At 35.5% G+C, this 21,631-nt stretch overlaps 2 protein-coding genes across 2 annotated transcripts; both read right to left on the reverse strand.

Moving 5' to 3' along the window:
- Positions 1-5,322: 5,322 nt before the first annotated feature.
- LOC140983402 (uncharacterized) lies at positions 5,323-9,012 on the reverse strand. The gene is made up of 6 exons (XM_073450448.1): positions 8,714-9,012; positions 6,960-7,068; positions 6,231-6,361; positions 6,045-6,119; positions 5,773-5,919; positions 5,323-5,710 (listed from the first exon to the last, which is right to left on the reverse strand). The coding sequence occupies exons 1-6, from the start codon at positions 8,951-8,953 to the stop codon at positions 5,591-5,593; spliced, it is 822 nt and encodes a 273-aa protein (XP_073306549.1). The 5' UTR covers positions 8,954-9,012; the 3' UTR covers positions 5,323-5,590.
- A 10,507-nt stretch (positions 9,013-19,519) lies between these two features.
- Positions 19,520-20,329, reverse strand: LOC140982030 (uncharacterized). Its single transcript, XM_073448446.1, has one exon. It carries the CDS (start codon positions 20,327-20,329, stop codon positions 19,520-19,522), a length of 810 nt encoding a protein of 269 aa, XP_073304547.1.
- Between the last annotated feature and the right edge of the window lie 1,302 nt (positions 20,330-21,631).

Consider the following 21,631-nt stretch of genomic DNA (forward strand, 5'->3'; position numbering starts at 1 on the left):
ACATGTTTAATTTAGTTTAATATTTATATGTTTATTTTCTTGAGATTTAATTGTATTTCTTGAGTTTGAGATTTTTAGGCGAATATTAGATGTTTGACCGGAGATAGGAGATCGGAGACGATTAAGGTGCTAAATTTTAAATGTTATATTTTCATTTTTAAGCTAAGAAATTATTTAAATAATTTATGAATTTTAGCATTTTAAAGTAAAATTTAAATGATTAGATGAATTAAAATATTTTAAGCATAATATTAGCAAATTTTCATAAATATGAGATTTTATTCTAGGGCATAATATTTAATATTTTATTAAATTATGTTAAGACTTAATAAATTTGTTTAGTAAGTACTTAATTAATTTTCAAAGTATTTTTTAAAAAAATGGGAATAAAAAACACACAAACACACACTCACGAACACATACTAAAACACACACAAAAAGTGAAAAGCTAGGGTTTGACCACCAAGTAGCCTCCACCCCTTCTCCACACATACCTTCAATATTTTGGGGGATTTTTCAAAAGTTTTTGACAAGAAAAACATCTAGCAAATGTCCTCCATTTATCCTCTACGTTTCATCAAGTCGGTATTCGTTTATTCGAGCGTTTAAACGCAAAGACATGTCCTAAACTTTTTTCTATGCATCAATCTTGTTATATACTGTTATTTGATAATAAATATGCATGAAAAACGTTTCTCAACATGAAATATTTGAATCAAAATCGTTTACACGCATGCTGAAATTTTCTAAAGAAGTTCCTTCAAGTTTTCACGAGTTTTTGATGCGTAGGCTTCGTGTGGATCGTCCGGGCTATTGCTGCTGTATATGGGGATGTATTAAAATGTGTTTAGATGTTATTTAACAGTACTTGAAGGGTCAAAAATGGTCTGATCAAACGAAATAAAAGGCGAAGCGCAAGCTGCCGTCGTGTGCGCGTGGGGGCTCTTTTCGATGTTCGGATAGTTGGGGCAGGTTCGGGCTGGGCTAAGGCTCGTGGCTAGGGTTTGGATCGTGTCTGTAACGTCCAAAAAGCTAACTCACGTAAACTGCATGCATGCAAATGATTTAAATTGCATATTTATTTTACTGAATTGATTTTAAATACTTAATTGATATATTTTACATGCTTAAATGTTTAAAGTGCATGATTTCATTAAATTGAAGTATTTTACCCGAATATTTGGTAATAGGCTAGAGAAAAGTGACCGGGAATGACCAAGACAAAATAAATATTTTTAAGGCTTCTTAATATGATTAAAAATTATTAAAATTTTCAAAAAATGATAGATTTCAAATTATTTTACGAGATGAGCTCGATTTTATCCGAGAAGCCGGTTTTGGGCAAATTAGGGACTTTTAAAATATCAAATACATTATTTTTAAAAATTAATTTTTATAAACTTGTATTTTTCAATTAAATAGGTGTTATGGGGCCTAATTTACCTAAGATGATTAGGCCCAATTGTCCCTAAACTCAAAGGCCCAAAACCCAAGTCCATTAACATGCAAATTAAAATATATAAAATAAAAACATAGGCTTCTAAACCCCCCGTACCAGCCAAAATCTTCACACACACAACACACACATTTTTGAAATTTGGAGAGGAGAAAACTAGGAGTCTTTGTCGCCTGTTCGTTCTTCCTCGCACCCCACGTCAACGATCGCATATTCGAGCGTTCTAAAACATAAAGGCATGTTTCTAAATTCCTTTGACGCATCATTCAAACTATACTATGCATTTTTTGATTATTTTTGCATGAAAAATATTTATGCTCGATTGGATTAATGATAGAAAGAATATTTCAAACGTTTTGACGATTTTATTCTTGTTTATTTAACGTTATGATTTCTAAGGGACAAGATGCAATTTAGGGTGTCAAAGGGCTATGAAGGCCTTGTTTAAGGGACAACACGAGGGCCATACTAGAACTAGAAGGGGCCGTGCATGGCTGTTAGAGGAAGTGAGGGTTTCCTTGCATGCTTTGATGACAAAGTGTTCGGGTGAGGGCTCGGCTGGGCATGGGCGTCATTTTCTGATCTTGGACCTGATCGGACAAGGAAAGCTGGTGAACTGTTCGTAGGGATTTACAAAAAGGACTATATCCGCTTAAAAATCGGAATAGGTTGGAGTCCAGCGTTGTATACGCGCAGATATAAACTCTTAAACACGCTATGAATGGATTTTAAATATACGACGCCCAAGCAACATTTCGACTATCGAGACACAAAATTTTTAAACTTCCGCTACGTCTTGAGTGCGAGGATACGATGTCCCAACATCGAGATGGTTACATTTTTGTAAAGTGGAAAGAATTATGTCAAAAAAGGAGCAAAGTCGAAAGAACAAGATAAATCTAAACCTTCATCCTCGTCATCTCAGCATAAGAAGCCACATGAAGGAAATTCTAGTGGCAGTGGTCATGGTCATCATCACAGCGGCTCAAGTAGCATATACAAACCAAGTCATACCCCTCATCAATTGTTCAAGAAAGGACAAATCTGAAGATAAATTTTTCTTACACAACTTTCATAATTTATTGTTGCGCATTAATATATGTTCTTATATCTTACTTATTATAGACAGCTTAGTTTTGACATAATCATAAAGGGAGAAATTGTTAAGACAAAAATTTATATCTAAGTTTTGGTGATCACAAACTAAAATGATCTAACTCAAGCTCATATTAATGCAGATTACTAAACTGAACTGACAGATCAAGCTGTTCAGCAATTTTAATCTGATAGAGTTTATTCATCAGTACGACCTGAACTAAGCTGTTTGAATAGCACATATCAACTTGAAGACCAGTTTGTCAACATTCTCTATTATCTACAAGTTTATAACAAAGTTGTCAGCATCTGTTGGTTACTCCTTCAACTAGTATCCAAATAATTTGAAAAAACCAACACCATATCTGACAAAGCAACAAGGACACGTGGCTATATCCGCATAAATGTCGGCTACTTAGTACATCTGTGAGTACCAGATATGTTTATTATCATTGGGGACCAACACCTATAAATAATAAATGCATAAAGACTAAAGTGATCTCGAAAAAAAATACTATTGTTTTGTCAATCTTCATCAAGCATTCAAATCGCGCATCCCTCAAAAGATTCATCCTTAAGTTATTATTGCACGCACTCAGTTTCTTATTGTCATTTTGTATTCTCACTTATGTATTACACACAAGTATTGTTTTATTGTGAGAATCAATTATAATTGTTAGAAGCTTATTTCTGAACAAATCAAGTTGAAGAAAAGAGTGTTAGGTGTTTTAGCTCATTAGGGTTGTAGAACCGAGCTGAAGTGAGTTTGTACAAGTTGTTGTACTGATCAAATTTTCTAGTAGAATCTTTCTGAAAACAGAAGAATGAGAAACGTAGAAGCTTTGTCTTCGACTTCCATAAACAAATTGTTGTCTCTTTATTTACTACTATTCACTTGAGTTGCTAAGTATATTATAAGTAAACTAAAGTATATCGAGTTGTTGCCTCTTATATCATATTCATTAAGTAATCTAAGTAGTTTCCACACGTAAAATACGTTTCTAGTAGCTCACACTACAAGAAAAATGATTTTTCGCAGCACGTCATCAACAGCGTGCATTAAAAGCACGCTGCGAATATTACTTTTAACGGCGTGCATCCAGATGTGCGCTGTTAATATTATTGCAGTTGACAGTATTAACAGCGTGCATTAAAAGCACGCTGCGGATAGTAATATCCGCAGCGTGCAGTTATATGTGAGCTGTTAATAACTTATGCAATTTTCGCAGCGCACAATAAAGGCACGCTGTTAATAATATTATTAACGGCGTGAATGTTTATGTGCGCTGTTAATAGTAAATCATTTTTTTTAAAAAAAATAAATTTTTTTTAACGGCGTGCATATATAAGCACGCTGTGAAAAATGGGTGCGCCATCATTTAGCGACGGTTTATTTAACCGTCGCCGATTTAAATTTAGCGACGGTAGTTTCTATACCGTCGCTATTAGCAACGGTTTTAAATAAACCGTCGCCGATTTAAGACTAGCAACGGTTTAAAATAACCGTCGCCAACTTTAGCGACAATTAAGCATTAATCGTCGCTATATTTAGCGACGGTTTTCTTATACCCGTCGCAAGGTTTTACATCGGCGACGGTTTATTATAAAACCGTCGCTAGTAGCGACGGTTTAAATACAAACGTCGCTAATAGTCTATAAATATCCGCATTTCCTTCCCATTTCTTCACAACACTCAGAATTTTTCTCACGATTTTAAGATTTTAGTTTCGATTTAGTGTACTTTTTTGTTTCGATTTTTACTTACTTTGTAAATATTATTAAAAATCACGAGTATTGTTATTAGATTGTAAGTTTTTTTTAAAAATTTTATTAAATTATAAAAGTAAATTTTTTTTTTATTTTAACGAAAAGATTAGCGACGGATTATGAAATCCCGTCGCTAAATGTATCGACAGTTTTAAAACCGTCGCTAAACTTAGCGACCGTTTAAAAACTGTCGCCTATAAATTTAGCGACGGCAATTTTAAAACCGTCGCTAAAATTAGATTTTGCACTAATTATTAACGGCGTACATTGCACGCTGCGGATAATAGTATTAACGGCGTGCATGTGCACGCCGCGGATAATAAGATTAACAGCGCGCACATGTACGCTGTGGATAATCTTGAACTTTCAACAGCTTTGAACTTTGCAGCGTGCAATGTGCGCTGCGGAAAACGAATTTGCGCGCTGCGAAAAGCCATTTTTGTTGTAGTGTCAAATTACTCAGTTTGATTGGAATATTGTCTTGAGCTGTTGACATAATTTGCATAACAGTTAATTCACTCCTCTAAATTGTTATCTTCGATCCTAACAGAAATATTTACACTAAAGATACCTATTTAGACAATATAGAGTCATCCTTTTTGGTTTAAAAGGAAGACATAAATTAGAAAGCAATTTAGGAAACAAAATATACACCATCTATACCTTCGGTGGAAACACAAGGTGAGGATGGAGAATTTGATTTACTTTATTTGTTATTATTATTTTATTATTATTAAAGTTTAAAAGAGTTTAGTTCTATGTTCAGAAAATTCATTTCTCCACCTTAGATATAGTTATCAACCCCCTTGTACCGATGGTGATGACATGACAAAGATTATCATTGTCTATTGAATGATTGCAAAGGCAAGTTACATTTACATCATTCAGAGGCAAGTTAAATTTTCTTTTCGCTATTTCACCTTCTCATGATAAAATATTTTATTCTAATTATTATTATACAAGTATATATATAATATTTTGCAGAGTTTTTGTCAATTCAAATTCAATTTTATTCTAAAAAACCATTTTGAAAATATAATGATTTATACGTACATGACGCAAGTAAGTAGCTAGTGTGTTTTTATGAAAGGAGAGAGAACAAAGCAGCCAACATCTCTGTGTAAGATCAATCAAAGGTAGAAACTTTGATCAACCTTTAGCTAGGCAGAATGCTTCTAACAGAAAAGGTCAAATGCATCAAACGCTTGATTGTTTTTGAAAAAACACAGATAATCGCCGAATATGGCATGTTAATGTCCCGAAATGTTTCGCCTACACTGAAGCTGATCTGTCTTCTGATCTCTTGTACTCAGGCTTCAGCTCATAAGATCCTTGATTCACTCCCTTGTTATTGTAGACGCACAGGATCTTAAGCATGTCTTTCAGAAATTGCTGTCGATAAGATCAGGACATGAGTTGATTAGCTAAGGTCAAGAAAATAAAAGAGAGCATACCTCAGGCTGATCAGTCTCAAGAATCAGTTGTTTCAGTGTCCAGTTTGGTTGTTTCTCAAAAAGCTTGAACATGATCTTTTCCATCTCTTGGGGATCTCTTCTTGTTCTTTTCGTTTCTGGTCCCTTTGCTGGAATCTTCTTCTTATCCTATCCAAACGTTACCTCAAGTTTTATTCATTTCTATGATTAATTATTAGGCAATGCGTTGTGCACAAACAACAACTAAAGAAAATCACTCGATAAGTAAAAGTTATAAGGTTATGATTAATCACTGCTGTTCCAGATGCCTTAACATCAACCACTCTGAACATCGACCTCATATGCATTCCACTGTCATTATCAATAATCTGCATAAATTCATGAAAAGAGAATATAAGGGAAAAGTAACACCTCATATAAAATAAGTAATGAAAGTAAGGTGATAATTAACTCTTCTTGGAAAAAAGGTAAGGAGTTACCTGCACTTGTCTACTTCTATTCATATATTTGGTCATTCGTTCATGGCATAATTTTGCATAGTCTTCTATGTTTTTGTTGTGAGGCTTCATGTCAAATTTCCGGTAGATTTTCCCCTTCATGGAAAGGTTCCCTAAACAATTCATATTTTGCCTAGGAATTACAATTAGCTGAAATTAAGTTCCTAATAAGAATTTTATTTTGGAGAAATAATTATAGTTTCATCATCAACACATATAATCCAACATCTGCATGGATACTAGTTCAAAATGTGATTGATCTTTACTTGTTAGTTTAGTTACAATTGGTGAATAAATTATTGGGATGAAGTATGGCCAATAACGTATTTAGAGAATTTGTCCACTGTCAGTCAAGTATTAAACTCTATTTCTACATTCACACGTAGGGCAACAAGGAACAGGATAGAGATTGGCAGCACTCTTTTTGGAGCAACAAATGGCATGTCTCCTAAAATGATTAAGGGTAAAATCTTCAAGAAAATCTTAAAAAGGTGCTCTTATGTGACAATGTTGTGAGAATCATATCTCATGCAACCATTTTATCTTCACAATTAATTCTTTCCAACCAAAGAATTCCTTTATCCGTGGGCCATACAAAAATTCTCTGTATCCATAACGCGACTTGGACTGAAATATTTTGCATAGTGATCAACTAGAAGAGGGGAAAACAACCAAATTTCTTCATACATTAACAGTGAGATGGTTACTTACCTTCTGGTGACTCAGAAAATACTGCCATAGGAATAACATCTTTGGAAATGTCCATTGAGAAGCACCTGGGCACGTTTTCATATGTAGCGCCAGCCAACTCCATTGTAAACTGATCATAACATCAAATATTTCATCAAAAATCAGGGGAAACAATAGTAGTTGATACTCAGAAGAATAACTCTGCCCTTTAACATTAATCTGGAATAGATTACATAGTTTAAGAATTGATTACAAGAACTTGAAGATGTAGTTATTTACATGCAAATTTTGGTAAGACCAAAAGCATGACCCAAAAAAGATATGTTCAATTGTTACTTTTTGTGATAGAAAAAAAATAGAGAATAAACGAAAGTTAGCTCTATGGGAACAGAAACGTAGGAGCAAAAATTTAACTTCCTAATATGGGAAACAAGGATAAAAGTTTTTCAAACAGTCTGGAAAATACCATTTGTTCTCGAAGTTTCATATCCATTACTAAACGCTAAAGAAAAAGAGTGAGCAGGTCCCAAGAATGGTGAAGAAAAATAAGCTTTTCCATGTATTAACATTCACAAACTTAATAGCTAACAGAAGAATTGAAGTAAAGAAGTGCAAAAAATTGAACACGCTAAGAAAAACGACCCTCTGTAATCAGATTTGAGAAACAAGTGCATGTTGCAAATTGAACAAATGAGTTAAATGTAACTGCTGTCGCCATTTATCCAATATATAGTTAACTGTTCGAATTCAATATGAAGGAGATATTGCACAAAAGACAACTCCATTTGTTATTCTTTATCCATATTTAGTTCACCACTTGGCCCATAGTGCCATAGCATTAGTGAGATCTATAAATCCACGAATTTATTTTTAGCGTCTGATCTTTCACACTTTTATAAAGATATTAAGCAGTTGAACCCACTAGATCAATTCTTTACATTGAAAGAGGAGGTTTGGGGAGGGAAGTGTAGCGGGTGTTGTTTCCATGGGATGATATGCTCAGTAGAAGCGAGTGACAGATGGAAAGAACAACATTAAGGATATACGTTTTTAAGGCAGTGTGGCTATTTTTGCTCTTCTTTTAAATGGAAGATTTTCATTCATATTCCCATGAGAGAGTGAAATAAACTAGAAGTATTTATAAACTCCTAACATGGAGCATAAATTTTAAACCATAATTTACTTTCGTCTGAGCACAAAAAATTGGATCAGAGATAGACAAAATGAACTACCCAATTCTTGACAAGAAACCAGATTGGCACATAAGCGAGCAATCGATAAAGGGTAAACAAAGCAGAGTACTTGGAGATCATAAGACACAGAGAGCAGCCTCTAAAGTCAAATCTACTTTAGTTCAAGCCTTGCAAAACAAGCGCCTAGTTGAACTTAAAAGTTGCACATCAATGACAAATATTTGACAACCAAATGAGTGTAATACGTTCAACCTGATTTTCCTAAAAATGAGAAACCGTTCCAAAGACCATAGGAAAGCAAATGAAAATTACAAGGAGTAATGCCTGGGAGAAGAGACTTCCATTAAATCATCCAGAACCAAAGGAAAAAAGCCTTGGAGCTTGAGTAGATTAATGACGCATTCAAAATATAAAGTTATAAAATCACAACTTTCTAAAGGTATCCCAACAAAAATTACATTCAATGCATCCAATTCAAAGAGATAAGTGATTGATATCCTTTGCATGCAATTTAAAGAAGTAATTAATAATTAACAAGAGAAGAGTAAAAATAGAATAGCAAACAAATTAATTGTAAATTGCCTGGGTGGAGGAGTCATCATTGGGGAGGAGAGGATCCACGGCGACGATGACTTTGGCGACGGTGGGACATGGCATTGCGGAGGTGAAGGGCTGAGGCGGGTGGTGGTGGCGTTGCATGGCACGTGCGACAACGGGAGGGCATTTCATCAGCCACACGTGTCTGTCCGCCTTACCCGTATCCAAATGGCTATTGCTATTCTTCATCATCGTGGCGGCCTCATTGTTCGCTCTCTCCACCATCGGAGATCTCTCCCTCTTCTATATGAAATTAATTTACCTCCTCCCACCTAATGTTATTTTATGTTCATATTTGTAACGACGATGAAATGCGACCGAATACGATGAAAAACTTAATGATATTCACGATAATATTCTTAGCATAAAAAGTAATTTTTTTCATGGATGACCTAAAAAGTAATTTTTTTCATGGATAACCCAAATATGAGATCTATCTCACAAAATACGAACTGTAAGACCGTTTCACACAAATTTTTGCTTTATATTTATATTGTTAAATTAAATAAGATATTTATATGATAATTATCTTATAATTTTTTCCAATAAACTACTTGTTTAACGTGCAACAATTGTTTTTGCAATAAATAAAATATTAAAATAAACAAAATAATTCATATGAGATTATATCATATTATCTGGACTGATCCATGAAAATATATTATTTTGAATCTCAAAAATATTATTTTTATTCTAGATATAGAATGGATCAACCCCTTCATAAATATAAAATCCATAAAATTTATTCTAAAATAAAAACTCAAATCCAGAATTTGATTGGAAAAATTACTTATGCATAACTACATTTCATACGAAATTTACGATATGTGGATTTATAATTTATTCTAAATTTTTAATATGCATACATAATCGTTAATCAAAACTAGTTAATTGTTTTTCTTCCATAAATAATATTTTTGAATATTTATTCTTCAATATATATTTTTTTCTATTTTTTAAAAATCTATCTTTATTCATATTATTTTTTCTAGCATGCAATGTGTTAGATATGTGCTCAATTACTAATCCAATAATGTTAGAATACATGAAGAGTATGTCTCTTGTAAGACGTTCTCACGAATCTTTATCTGTGAGACGGGTCAACACTACCGATATTCACAATAAAAAGTAATACTCTTAACATAAAAAATAATATTTTTCCATGGATAACCCAAATAAGATATCTGTCTAACAAAATACGACCCGTGAGATCGTCTCACACAAATTTTTATCAAATTATATTATGTATCTATTTTTTATATTCATAGTTGAGATAAATGTCAATTTTTTTATTGAACATAATGAAACATAACAAGTTATATATTTATTAGATGAGACGAATACGACTCTCAAATTAATTACAATGAATTCGGCTTGTTTAGCATGATTTATTGTTCTATTTACCAATAGGACTCGTTTGTTTCAACCGATAAGTTTGCATACAAACGATGAAAATTCTAATCAAAACTTTTGTATGTATGCTTTATAATTCATATCATTGCACTTCCCTGCCCAAACTAAAAAATAAAAAAATATATAATTATTATGTTGAATCCAAGAATCTCTAAATCCATATCAAAACTTGTATGCACCCGCCTCTACTGCTCATTCACTTGCAGAGGTACTGACAGACGAATTCATAATGCCCAAACCTGAAGGAAAGAGTCTACTGATTGCTGATCGTGCGGAGAGAGAGACACCTCGTCTCTTTTTCTTTGCACAAAGCTCACATTCTGTTCCACCAGCAGATCCAAAACAAGCATTCTTACTTATGGACATTCTGCATGCGTATTAACTTATGATATAGGATCATGAACAATTGTATTTAACATACAGGTGCAACTAAAAATTAACTACCTTGTCAATCAAACCAAACGACGTAAACTCTCAGAAGTCGTGGTCTCGATAAACTTGCACATACAGATCAGTGGAATATAAGCTAGATCATTGAGCAAAATGCAGTGAGAGCTGTTCAATGGCTGAGCGTACACTTTACTATTGGAATAAAACTACCACTGGAACTGGAGAGACAATTAAGCCACTCAAGGCACTTAAGCCTCAAAAGGGAAATATCTCGTACCAGGAAACATGAGAGCCAAGGCATATATAAGTTGAATGGTAATAAAGAATGAAGACTGGAGATCATGGTCACATATGTTGGTTGATATGAACCTAACCCACAGATCTATGCAATTAATATATTCCCAACTGCAAATCTTTTTAACAGCTTCCTGTCTTGCAAGAAAATGAATACAAACGAGTAACATAACTTAATAAAAACAAATAAATAGCAGAAAGGAACAAGAGTGGCAATTCCATCATTAAGTGTAAATGTGTAAGCTGAATTTTTGCAGAACAAGAAAAAAGATTCATAATCATTATACTAAACTTAGCGTTGATATCAGACTTATACCTTCGTGTTTGTTTGCAACCCGTATTGCATTAGTTTTGCAAGTTGACTAACAGAAGCAGCAGCTCTAACAGATGATTTTTGCACATCCAACTATTGAATCTCTTAAAAACTGCATATGTTTGATATCGGTAATTTCTGTAACTCTAGACCGAGAAATAAAAGCTACCATAGTTTTTGACAAGCAGGTGGTAAAATAAATGGAACTAAACATGGCAGCAGCATCTCGTAAGATGAGCAAGGAAGCTGTTGATAGAAATCCTCCACTTGTTGCCCACAATTGCAAGGTTACCTGTTTAAAAATTGGAATTGCCAGAATCAGATGAGTAACAATGATGAAAAAATATGAAATTCTATATAAAAGCATTATTTTTAATATTATTTGATTGAATTCCAAAAAGGAAAGTCCAGACCCATGTCAAGTTTATGCTAACTATATATCCAGGTACTCCATCAAGGTGCGTCCACAAGCACATTAACATCCATAACTAGAATGTGCCTACGGACTCGGGAACTTATAACAATCGAATTTAGCTAAGCCCATCGAATTTCATAACAGAATCACAACTAAATCCTAACTGCCAGATACATTGATTACATCACCAAGTTAACTTGCACCTTTTCTAAAAAAAGCTAACAGATGGCATCTATACCAAGTGGGATTCTCCTAGAACCGATAGAAACCTCAATACCGCTCATTTGTTGTAACATCACGTAATAAAATAACTAATACTATTTTAAAATTTTTCTTATTTAAATATTAACCCTCGCCTTCTAAATTTAAATAAAATAATCGACTAAAATTTTGAAAATAATCCAAGTACAAATATTTTCATGGCATAAAAAAATATCATTCATCACTACTGTAAAAGCGTTATCCAAAACGATCATTTGAAAATACTTGTTTGCCAACAAAATTTTGAATAAATAAAAGTCAGAGTAAAAAGTTTAACGTGCATAAAATCCTTTAATAACAATAGCGGTCCTCGGGTTTGAACTGCACACAGTCCGAGCAAGCTCACTGGTCAGCACCTCCTGTCTCCTCAAAAGCATTAACATCTGCATCGATCAAGTCTAGTGTGTCTAAAGACTTAACACGCATAAACCAAGAATAACAAATAGTACTTAATAAAATCACATGCATTTGAGAAATAACAGCTAAACATACATAAACATAGACGTGTCATAACTGCATAAACATTTTCAGAAAAGTGCTTCCATCATAACATACATAATCATACTTAATTTTGCGTAGAAATATGTTCAAAGCAAGTGGCCCGTAACATAAATCGCCTGATCAGACTAAACCACAGTACTGGGCTGGCAGGGATCACCACAGCCTTTCGACCGGATGTCCACTCCCACATACATAAATCTCCGGTCATACTTTACCGAGTGGAGAGGTCCTCGGTCATGCTTTACCGCTTTTCAATCCCATAATCATAAATCTCCAGTCATGCTTTACCGGGTGGTCACAAGACAAATCACATGCCTCCAAAATAAAATATTTTTTTGTACGTCAATCATACTTACAACGTCGTGGGCTTCGTTGGAATGCTCTGGACATGCTGCCCCAACCATAGCAGCAAAGATCCAGGAGATCCCAACGAAGCCTGCAACCAAAAGCTTGAGAAAACGTGAAGAACATGCACAAATTTTCACAGCTTGAGCGGTTTTACGATAAAAATCATATCTCTCTCATTTCTTATTAGAAAATTACGAATTTACTATCGAATCCAACGTAACACGGAGTGATACAAATCATATGTTGAAAACGTTTCCAGAAAACCAACCTATAAGTCACAGAATTCAAAATAACAGAGGGTGACTCCTGTGCGGTTTTACGATAAAAATCATATCTCCCTCGTTTCTTATCAGAAAATTACGAATTTGCTATCGAATACAAGGTAACACAGAGTGCTACAAATCATATGTTGAACACGGTTCAAGAAAACCAACCTATAAGTCGCAGAATTCGAAATAACAGAGGGTGACAGGTTTTGTGACACAGAAATTTCACAACTTGTGCGGTTTTACGATACAAATCATATCTCCCTCGTGTCTTATCAGAAAAATACGAATTTACTATTGAATCGAAGGTAACACATAGTGCTACAAATCATATGTTGAACACGTTTCCAGAAAACCAACCTATAAGTCGTAGAATTCGAAATAACAGAGGGTGACGGGTTTTGTGACGTAGAAATTTTCCAGAAATCGTTTAAACCATAATCCAATGAACTTCGCATATAACGAACGAATTTTCATGCATAATATACATCAAAATACATAATATGACGAGATCGATGTGTAAAAGAAAAGTTTGTACATGCATTTGCGTCTAAAGTCTAAATACCGACGCGAGGGTACATGAAGGATGAACGGAGGACAATTCCTTGACGTTTTTCTTGACAAAAACTCACCAAAATCTCCAAAATATTGCTAGGATGAGTGCTCAAGATGCTGCTACTCAAGGGAGGCACAACCCTTGCTTTTTCCTCCAAAAATAACGTGTGTGTGTGTGTTTAGGTGTAGGTGTGTGTGATTAGTATAAATAATTAGGGTTAGAAAAAGTATAATAAAATAAATTAATAGACTAAACTCATACTAATTAAATTATTTAGACCCACTCAAAAATTTAATAAAATATTCAATTACCAAATTTTTAGATTAAAATCTCCAAATTTCGAAATAGCTAAATAGAGTACTTAAAATCCTAATTTAACTTAAATACTAATTAAATAATTTAATTAAGGCATAAAATTCATTATAAAAATATTTTACACCCAATTTAAGGATTAAATCCCCAAATTCCAAATTTACATTTAAAGCGCATAAAATCTTATAAATCGTCTAATAATTTAAATTGAACTTCAAAATGCAAAAGCAGATGATCCTGATTCTCCACCTCTTTCCGCCGCAGCACGCACCAATTCAGACAGAGCATACGAAGGTCACTGTTTTGCATCAAGTTGACAACTTACCTAGCACCGCGGTCGTCGATAAGACTTGAACATTTGGTGGGATCGAAACTTTCAAAAGACATGAAAGAGAGAAAAAACCATTGATGAGAAAGAAAGATTTGAATGAGAATACCCCTAAATGATCCTCGTCTCAAACCCTGATATTATCAACATCCTCAACCAATCAGACCATCTCTAAAGATCCTAACAAAAAGCTCGACTCATTCACTTCCTCATCCCTCAGATCCCTCTGCAGATGCAAGACCCAAGATACAGAAGAAGAGGAAAAATCATCCCACTAGATAAAATGATAAATGGGCTTATTATGAACCGATGATAACTGAAATAAAATAAAATAAAGATCCTTAACCGAATTAGATTTGTATTGAAACTGGGAATTCTCCAATTAGATTATCCGTAACCGAAATCAATCTAGGGTCTCATATTACAGAAACACCCCCTCCCCATTCTAGCTATATCAGGTAGTAATATCCATTCGACAAACTTAGACTTCCAATAAATCTCCTATCCACTGACTCTCTCTTAATTTATTGAAGAACAACATTATACGACCTCTCCTTACGTAAAACTGCTCTAACTAATCCCTACGACTAGCTAAGCCTCCTCCTCTAATATTACAAGAACAAATCTTCATTAACAACTGCAGAGCCCCTATGGGACGATCTTTTCTCATAATTGATCCCAAAGGTCAACCTCTTTAACTCCCTGGATTTGTTTAATCTCGACTTACTCCTTACTACTTTCACCAACCATGTAAAACGCATTGTCGATCCCTCTACATTCCCTCAAAACATCCTCCACTACTCATCCTCAAAATGACTATCCACCAACTTACCCCGCTTTTCACCCACTAGTGGTTGCACAACCTCTGCTGATACTCCCTTAGATAGACCCAAAACAGAAAAAGACGAATGAAATAAAAAGTTACGATAAAATGATTGTTTTAGAGGTGAATTCTGAAAGGAAAGAAAGACCTCTCCCACTTTAGGATCTGAAAAATCCCCGGTAGACAGCATGTGAAATTGCTTAGAACCCGGAGAAAATGCAACAAAGACCTCATATGTCTTCCATACCCAAACAAGTAGGCACTGAGATATATGAGCTAACAGGGCTGCCAAACACGGATGATTTTGAACCTTCTCAAAAACTATCTTCGACCAAATCATTGTGTATTGGATCCTCGCAGTCTTTACGACCTCCATCACCCAACGTCCTATCCTCCATTCTCAATGGATCTCCTCTTGATAAGTTATCTGCGAATGAGTTGTCCATACCACCTGTTGTACGAGACTTTCTTCTATAGTATACACTCTCAAAATTATGCACTGATACCTATCTCACCACCCCGCAGCTAGGCAATTACGGGCCTCTAACGTATGACTTGTCTATATTTTGAATAGAAATTCTTCTAAAATCACCTACATTTTTAGGAATAATCCTCTTGAGAATCTTGATACATCTGCTTCCTAGCAGTGGTTCTGGCCCAAAACACTTGCTTGCTGAACTCGCCACATTTTCTTTAAGATAGTCCCACTCTTGATTTTCACTAACAAACAAGTCGACTCCTTCGATATTGTGAGTATGGCTAAAATCCCAAGCATCATTATAGCCCTCTCTTCGCTCACACAAACCCTGGTACAATTGTTGTCTCCACGACTACTTCCTCGATCTTTGGCTCCTTGTCTACTACTTCCTCGATCTTTGGCTCCTGCATAGTTACGTTATCCACATCTACCTTATTTGAACATGTAGATAATCCCGATCCACTGTATTCCTCATAAACACCTTCCATTTTCCCCTACCCAACCATCATTCTCGCTCTGTCAACCACCACCTGAGCGTATGATTGTCGTTCGAAGATCTCGTACGCTTCTATATTAACAGAGTCCACTACTCGAATGTCCAAAAGACCAAATTGTGATTGGACCTGAAACAAACTATTAAAAAAATCACCTTCAGGTCCTATCACCTTGATTCTCGTCGCAGATAAATCCTTAAGCATAGCAGTGTCTTTGCTAAATTCCAACAGACCTCCACAAGAATCCACGATAATCTTAAGCAAATTTGTTGACCACATGTTCCATGGAAGTCCGAAAATCATAACCCAACTACTCATACACTACATCCTTTCTGTTTATCTCCTGACTCGCCGTTCAAATGACAAAGTAACTCTCTATTCAAAAAAGCATCACCTCAGCCTCAAATAAGTAGAATCATCTTCATTGTCCACCTCAGAAATAGTAGAATTTTTCCACCTCAGAAATAGTAGAATTAATCACCTCATAAATAGTTCAACCTTAAACTCTCCCTCCAGACAAGTAACAAAGGGATCGCAAAACCCCCTCAAGGGCAGATTGCCCATCCTATTCGGAAATCTCTTCCAAGCTGGCTTCGAGAAACCCCACTGACGCATAGTGATATGTGAACGTAGGCGCAGGACTTTGGATGACATGAAAGAAAACTGACTGCCTAGAAAGACTAAGATGGCCGAAGTTAGGCAGAAGAAGATAGGAAAAACAATAAAAAAGAAGAAAGTCGGTGGCTAGGGTAGAGAGGGGTGGCGAAGGGAGGCTAATGTTGACGAGGTTCGGAACAAAACGGGTCAAGTTGGCGGTGGCTGGTTATGGACGGGGTGTGAAGGGCTTGGACGATGAAAGACGAGAAGATGTGGGCAGAACATTAAGAAAAATGGCGGAGAGGGACGGAGATCGACGGTGGTCGGCTAAGGTAGAAGAAGACAGCCGACGCTAGTCAGGTGTAGAAAAGACACACATTTTCGAAAAAAAGATGAAGAAAAATAAAAGATCGATGAAGAGGGTCGGAAAGGGTAGGTGGAAGTAGGCTAAGATCGAAAAGAGTAGTTGGTGGTCCAAGGTTTTTTTAGTCTCCCTCTTCCTCTATTAATACGGGTACTAGTCATGGTCCCGCATCTCCTAACTGCCTCTAGTAGTACCCTTTTTATGTGTCCATACCATCTCAAGTTGTTTCCTCAATTTTTCTTCGATGGCACAACCTCAACTTTTTCTCTAATATACTTGTTTCTTAGCTTATCCATTATTATACGTCCTCACATCCACCTTAGAATCCCTATCTATACAACTCGAATATGTTGTTTATGAGTCCACTTTCTTGTCCAACATTCAGATCAATATGTAAAACAGATCTAAGTCCGCTATTCTGTAAAACTACCCTTTGAGTTTTGGAGGTACTTTACGATCACAGAATAACAGATACATTTCTCCACTTCGACCCTCCTACTTCTATTCTATGTGATAAATATCTATCGATACCCCTTTTTTTTTTGTAAAAATGATCGTAGTTACTTCACTCATCGGTAATTCGACATCTCTTATTTTATTTATTGGCTCACAACTCCTAGTATTGCTAAACTTAAATTCAATGTAATCTGTCTTTGCTATACTAAGTCTAAAACCTTTATCTTCCAACATTTCTCGCCAAGTTTCAAGTTTGGAGTTTACTCTTCACGAACCCCATCTACCAAGACAATGACATCTGCAAAAAAAAAATGCACTAAGGCACCATGTCATGAATATGTTTGTGAGTTCATCTATGACAAGTGCAAAAAGATAAACTTAAAGTTGATTCTTGATGTAGCCCTATCTTTATACAATCTCCCTTGCTAGGAAATTTCCAGTAGCAGTTAGTCTTCCCCAATCCCTATGCACTGTGTAATCATATCGCATCTTTGCTAGATTGTCAAAAACCAATAGAGAGAGGAAGGTAGATACTTGTATCATTAAGTTTTGACTAAATTATCTAATTTCCTCCAAAACTTTGAATATCTAGCTTGCCAACATGGACATGATCATACTAAGAAAGAACATAAATCATTAAGTTTCACCGTATGAAGGACTTGTAATTGCTCATATAATTTTGAATCAACAAATCATAAAGAGTCACCTTCTTTTTCAATCTATCCAGCTTCTTCTTCAAAATGGCCACATCGGCAAACAAATTTTGGTTCCGAGCCGAATAGGTACTAGTAGTTGTCTCATCTGCACACACGACTTCATGGTAAACAAGCAGATATTTTGATTGGGAAATAGAAAGATTTAAGTAGAAGAACTAAGAAAATATATGGGAGAAGCGACCAAGGTTTTTCTCAGTCCCATTTTCTTCAACATTCGAACAGCCCGATTCCTAAATACAAGAGTACACAATCAACGGTAGGCAAATAGATCATAGTCATGCAAAGTCATTGACATTGAAGGATAGTAAGTCTGAAACCTCGAAAAGATAACCATCACTATCTGATTCATTTTTTACGTCACGATTGTCATTTTCAGTGAACATTGCATCAAGACAAATATGTTCAGTAACTCTGGATTCAGTGCCCCGAGAACAAATGTAAAGATTAATAGTAAAAAATCATAGTGACGTGATTCTCCAAAGGATCACATAACATTTCCAAGAGCATAAGGAAGACCATATAGATACAGAGCACATATATCATTGATGGTGAGCCAATCAGAGAAAGGTAGAACATATGTATTGACAGGATCCACAGCCTACCAACCACTCCACCCACTAGGTCTAGTGCATATAAAATATTTGTTCACCAGGAAGAAGTATTTTGACAGAGCTTTGATTGTGAAGTTGAAAATGCATGAACTATCTCATACTATGAGTGTTATTTCATGCTAACAGTTTAAAGACTGGTAACTCTGAAATTCTAAAGCCTGAACTTAAAATTACTCCTTAATTTCAAAATCATCTGATTGAAGTCGCTTTTTTGCACTATAACATTATATTATAATATGAATACTTTGGTAACAGAACAGAACATCAAAAGTTACAACATGAGACAAAAACATCCAATTCTTCTCTATTACCTTTCATTTGAAGACTAACCAATTTTTCCTTCTTGTTACTGCCTCGACTTTACTCGGATCAACCTCAACTCCATCTCTAGAAATAACATGACCTAAGAACGCCACTCTCTCAAACCAAAACTCGCATTTGATGAACTTAGCGTATAATTTCCTATCTTGCAGTATTTGCAGTGTTGTCTTCAAACGCTGACTATGCTCCTCTTTACTCTTCGAATAGATCAAAATATCATCGATGAAGATTATAACAAATTGATCCAGATACGGCTGAAATATGCGATTCATGAGATCCATGAAGATCGTTGGCGCATTGGTTAACCCAAATGACATGGTCATAAACTCATAATGCTCATATCGAGTCCTAAATGTTGTCTTATGAACATCCAAATCCTTAACATTTAACTGATGGTATCCAGAACGAAAATCTATTTTTGAGAATATCGATGCTCCTTGTAATTGATCAAATAAGTCTTCGATTCTCGGAAAGGGATATTTATTCTTCATGGTGACCCTATACAGCTCTCGATAATCTATACAAAGTCGCATACTACCGTCTTTTTTCTTTACAAATAATACCGGTGAGCCCCACGAGAACGACTAGGGCGAATAAAACTCCCTTGTCCAATAATTCTTGAATTTGATCATTTAGCTCTTTCATCTCAGCAGGCGCTAGGCGATAGAGTGCCTTAGAAATTGGTACCGTGCCCGGCATCAACTCAATAGAAAATTCCACCTCACGATCCGGTGGAATGTCAGAAACGTCCTCAGGAAATATGCAATGAAAGTCTCTGACGACCTCAACATCTTCTAGCTTCTGACTGTCGGGAATGGGTGATGAGGTAACACACGCTAGAAAAGTTTTGCAGCCTCGCTTCATAAGTTTCGTCGCACACATGCAAGAGATAATGTGCGGCATTTGCTTTTTCCTCACTGCCTCAAAGACAAAACATTTCCCACTGGGTGGTCGACTAGACACTGACCTCTGCCAAAAATCTATCGAAGCTTCATTCAATGATAGCCAATCCATGTCAAGTATGATGTCGAATTCAGGCATTGGGAGTACGATAAGATCTGTACGAACCATATCTTTTTGCAAATGAAGCTCTAGATTCTTCACAATGCTCGAAGTGACCATTTGATCACCCGAAGGAATAGAAACTTTGAAGCCCAATCCTATATCCTCGGGTATAATATTTAGTCGCTTGACGAATGTCTCAGATATGAATGAGTGTGTAGCTCCTGAATCAGGCAATGCGTAGGTAGCTACTCCTAGAATGAATATTCTTCCTACGACGAATACAACGTTCAATCTATGCATGTTGAAATTTAAGGAATTTCTATCATTATTTTTTCCCATGATTCTCGAAAATTAAAGGCTTGGACCCTAATATTTCTCAAAAAATTACACTTTAACCCTTTAAATTTTTGAAATTAGCATTTTAACCCTAATATTTCTCAAAAAATTACACTTTAACCCTAATATTTCTCAAAAAATTACACTTTAACCCTTTAAATTTTTGAAATTAGCCCCCAAAATTTTCGAAAATTCGTATCCTACCCCATAAATTTCAAATTTCATCAATTTGTGCCATAGACTTTCAAAAATCATTGTTTTAACCCTCAAGGATCCAGAAATCGCAAAAACAGCCCCTAATTGCATAGGATTTGCAAAACAGCCCATGAACTTTCTAAATTTTGCAATTTAGTCCCTGAATTTTGAGAAAATTCCATTTTTCGCCCTAGGATTTTCGGTTTATCTCAATTTCAGTCCTTGGACTCTTCAAAAATTCGGATTAGCACCTAAAAATTTCGAATTTTCATTTGAGCCCCTATACTTTCGGTTTTTTACAATTTGGTCCCTTGGTTTTCGATTCTTCTCAATTTTAGGCCTTGAAATTCTTATTCAATTAGATTAACCCCTTCGCATTAATAAGGCTCATATTTGATGCCACATTTTCTATAATTCCTAATGTCATTCCTTAAATCCAACTAAGGTAGAGCATGCAACTTGATTTGCTCTAGGTCCTCCGTGATCCCCATTTGATTCAACTACCCATTTAACATTTCATGTAATGAAAGCAATATAAAAATGCTAAATTATTAGGTTACCAGTGATCAAAGTCGTGTCTGGCTCATCCTCAGCCTCCTCCACATGCATCACATAAGCTCTGCCAACGGTTGGTGCTTTCTTCTTTGGGCATTCGGCAGCTTTGTATCATTCCTCTTTGCATATAAAGCACTTGTATGTTCCCCACATACACTTGCCATAATGTGGGCGATTGCATTCCTTACACAGTGCCTTTTCCTCAGCTTTCGGTGCTCCATATTGTGGTAGCTTTTGTTGTTCCGGCTTCTTCCACTGTCCTTGGGGCTTTTGCTGTCCTTGAGCTTCCAGAGGTCCTATAAATGGTTTCTTATTCGGCTGAGAACTCTACTGGTGTTTCTGCCTCTTCCACTACATCGCAAAAGCTCCTCCGATGCCTTCACAATGGAAAGATTGGAAATGATGACTGATATCACTACAGGTATAAAAATCAACTGGTCTGCAGTCTTGTATAACATATTAGTGGCAATAGTCTCTTATCCAGACAAACAACACCAAGGATTTGTTGTTCAAATATGCCGACAATTGGAAAAGTCTAAAGCACAGCTTGGATCG

This window comes from Primulina huaijiensis, chromosome 8 (assembly GCF_012295235.1).
Source record: "Primulina huaijiensis isolate GDHJ02 chromosome 8, ASM1229523v2, whole genome shotgun sequence".
NCBI classification, from domain to species: domain Eukaryota; kingdom Viridiplantae; phylum Streptophyta; class Magnoliopsida; order Lamiales; family Gesneriaceae; genus Primulina; species Primulina huaijiensis.

Coding starts and splice junctions, on each gene's coding strand:
- LOC140983402 (XM_073450448.1), bottom strand. CDS start 8,953: ATGGTGGAGAGAGCGAACAATGAGGCCGCCACGATGATGAAGAATAGC. Junction 6,120..6,230: donor ATAGAAGTAGACAAGTGCAG/GTAACTCCTTAC, acceptor GAATTTATGCAG/ATTATTGATAATGACAGTGG. Junction 5,711..5,772: donor TTGAGACTGATCAGCCTGAG/GTATGCTCTCTT, acceptor TCTTATCGACAG/CAATTTCTGAAAGACATGCT.
- LOC140982030 (XM_073448446.1), bottom strand. CDS start 20,329: ATGGGAAAAAATAATGATAGAAATTCCTTAAATTTCAACATGCATAGA.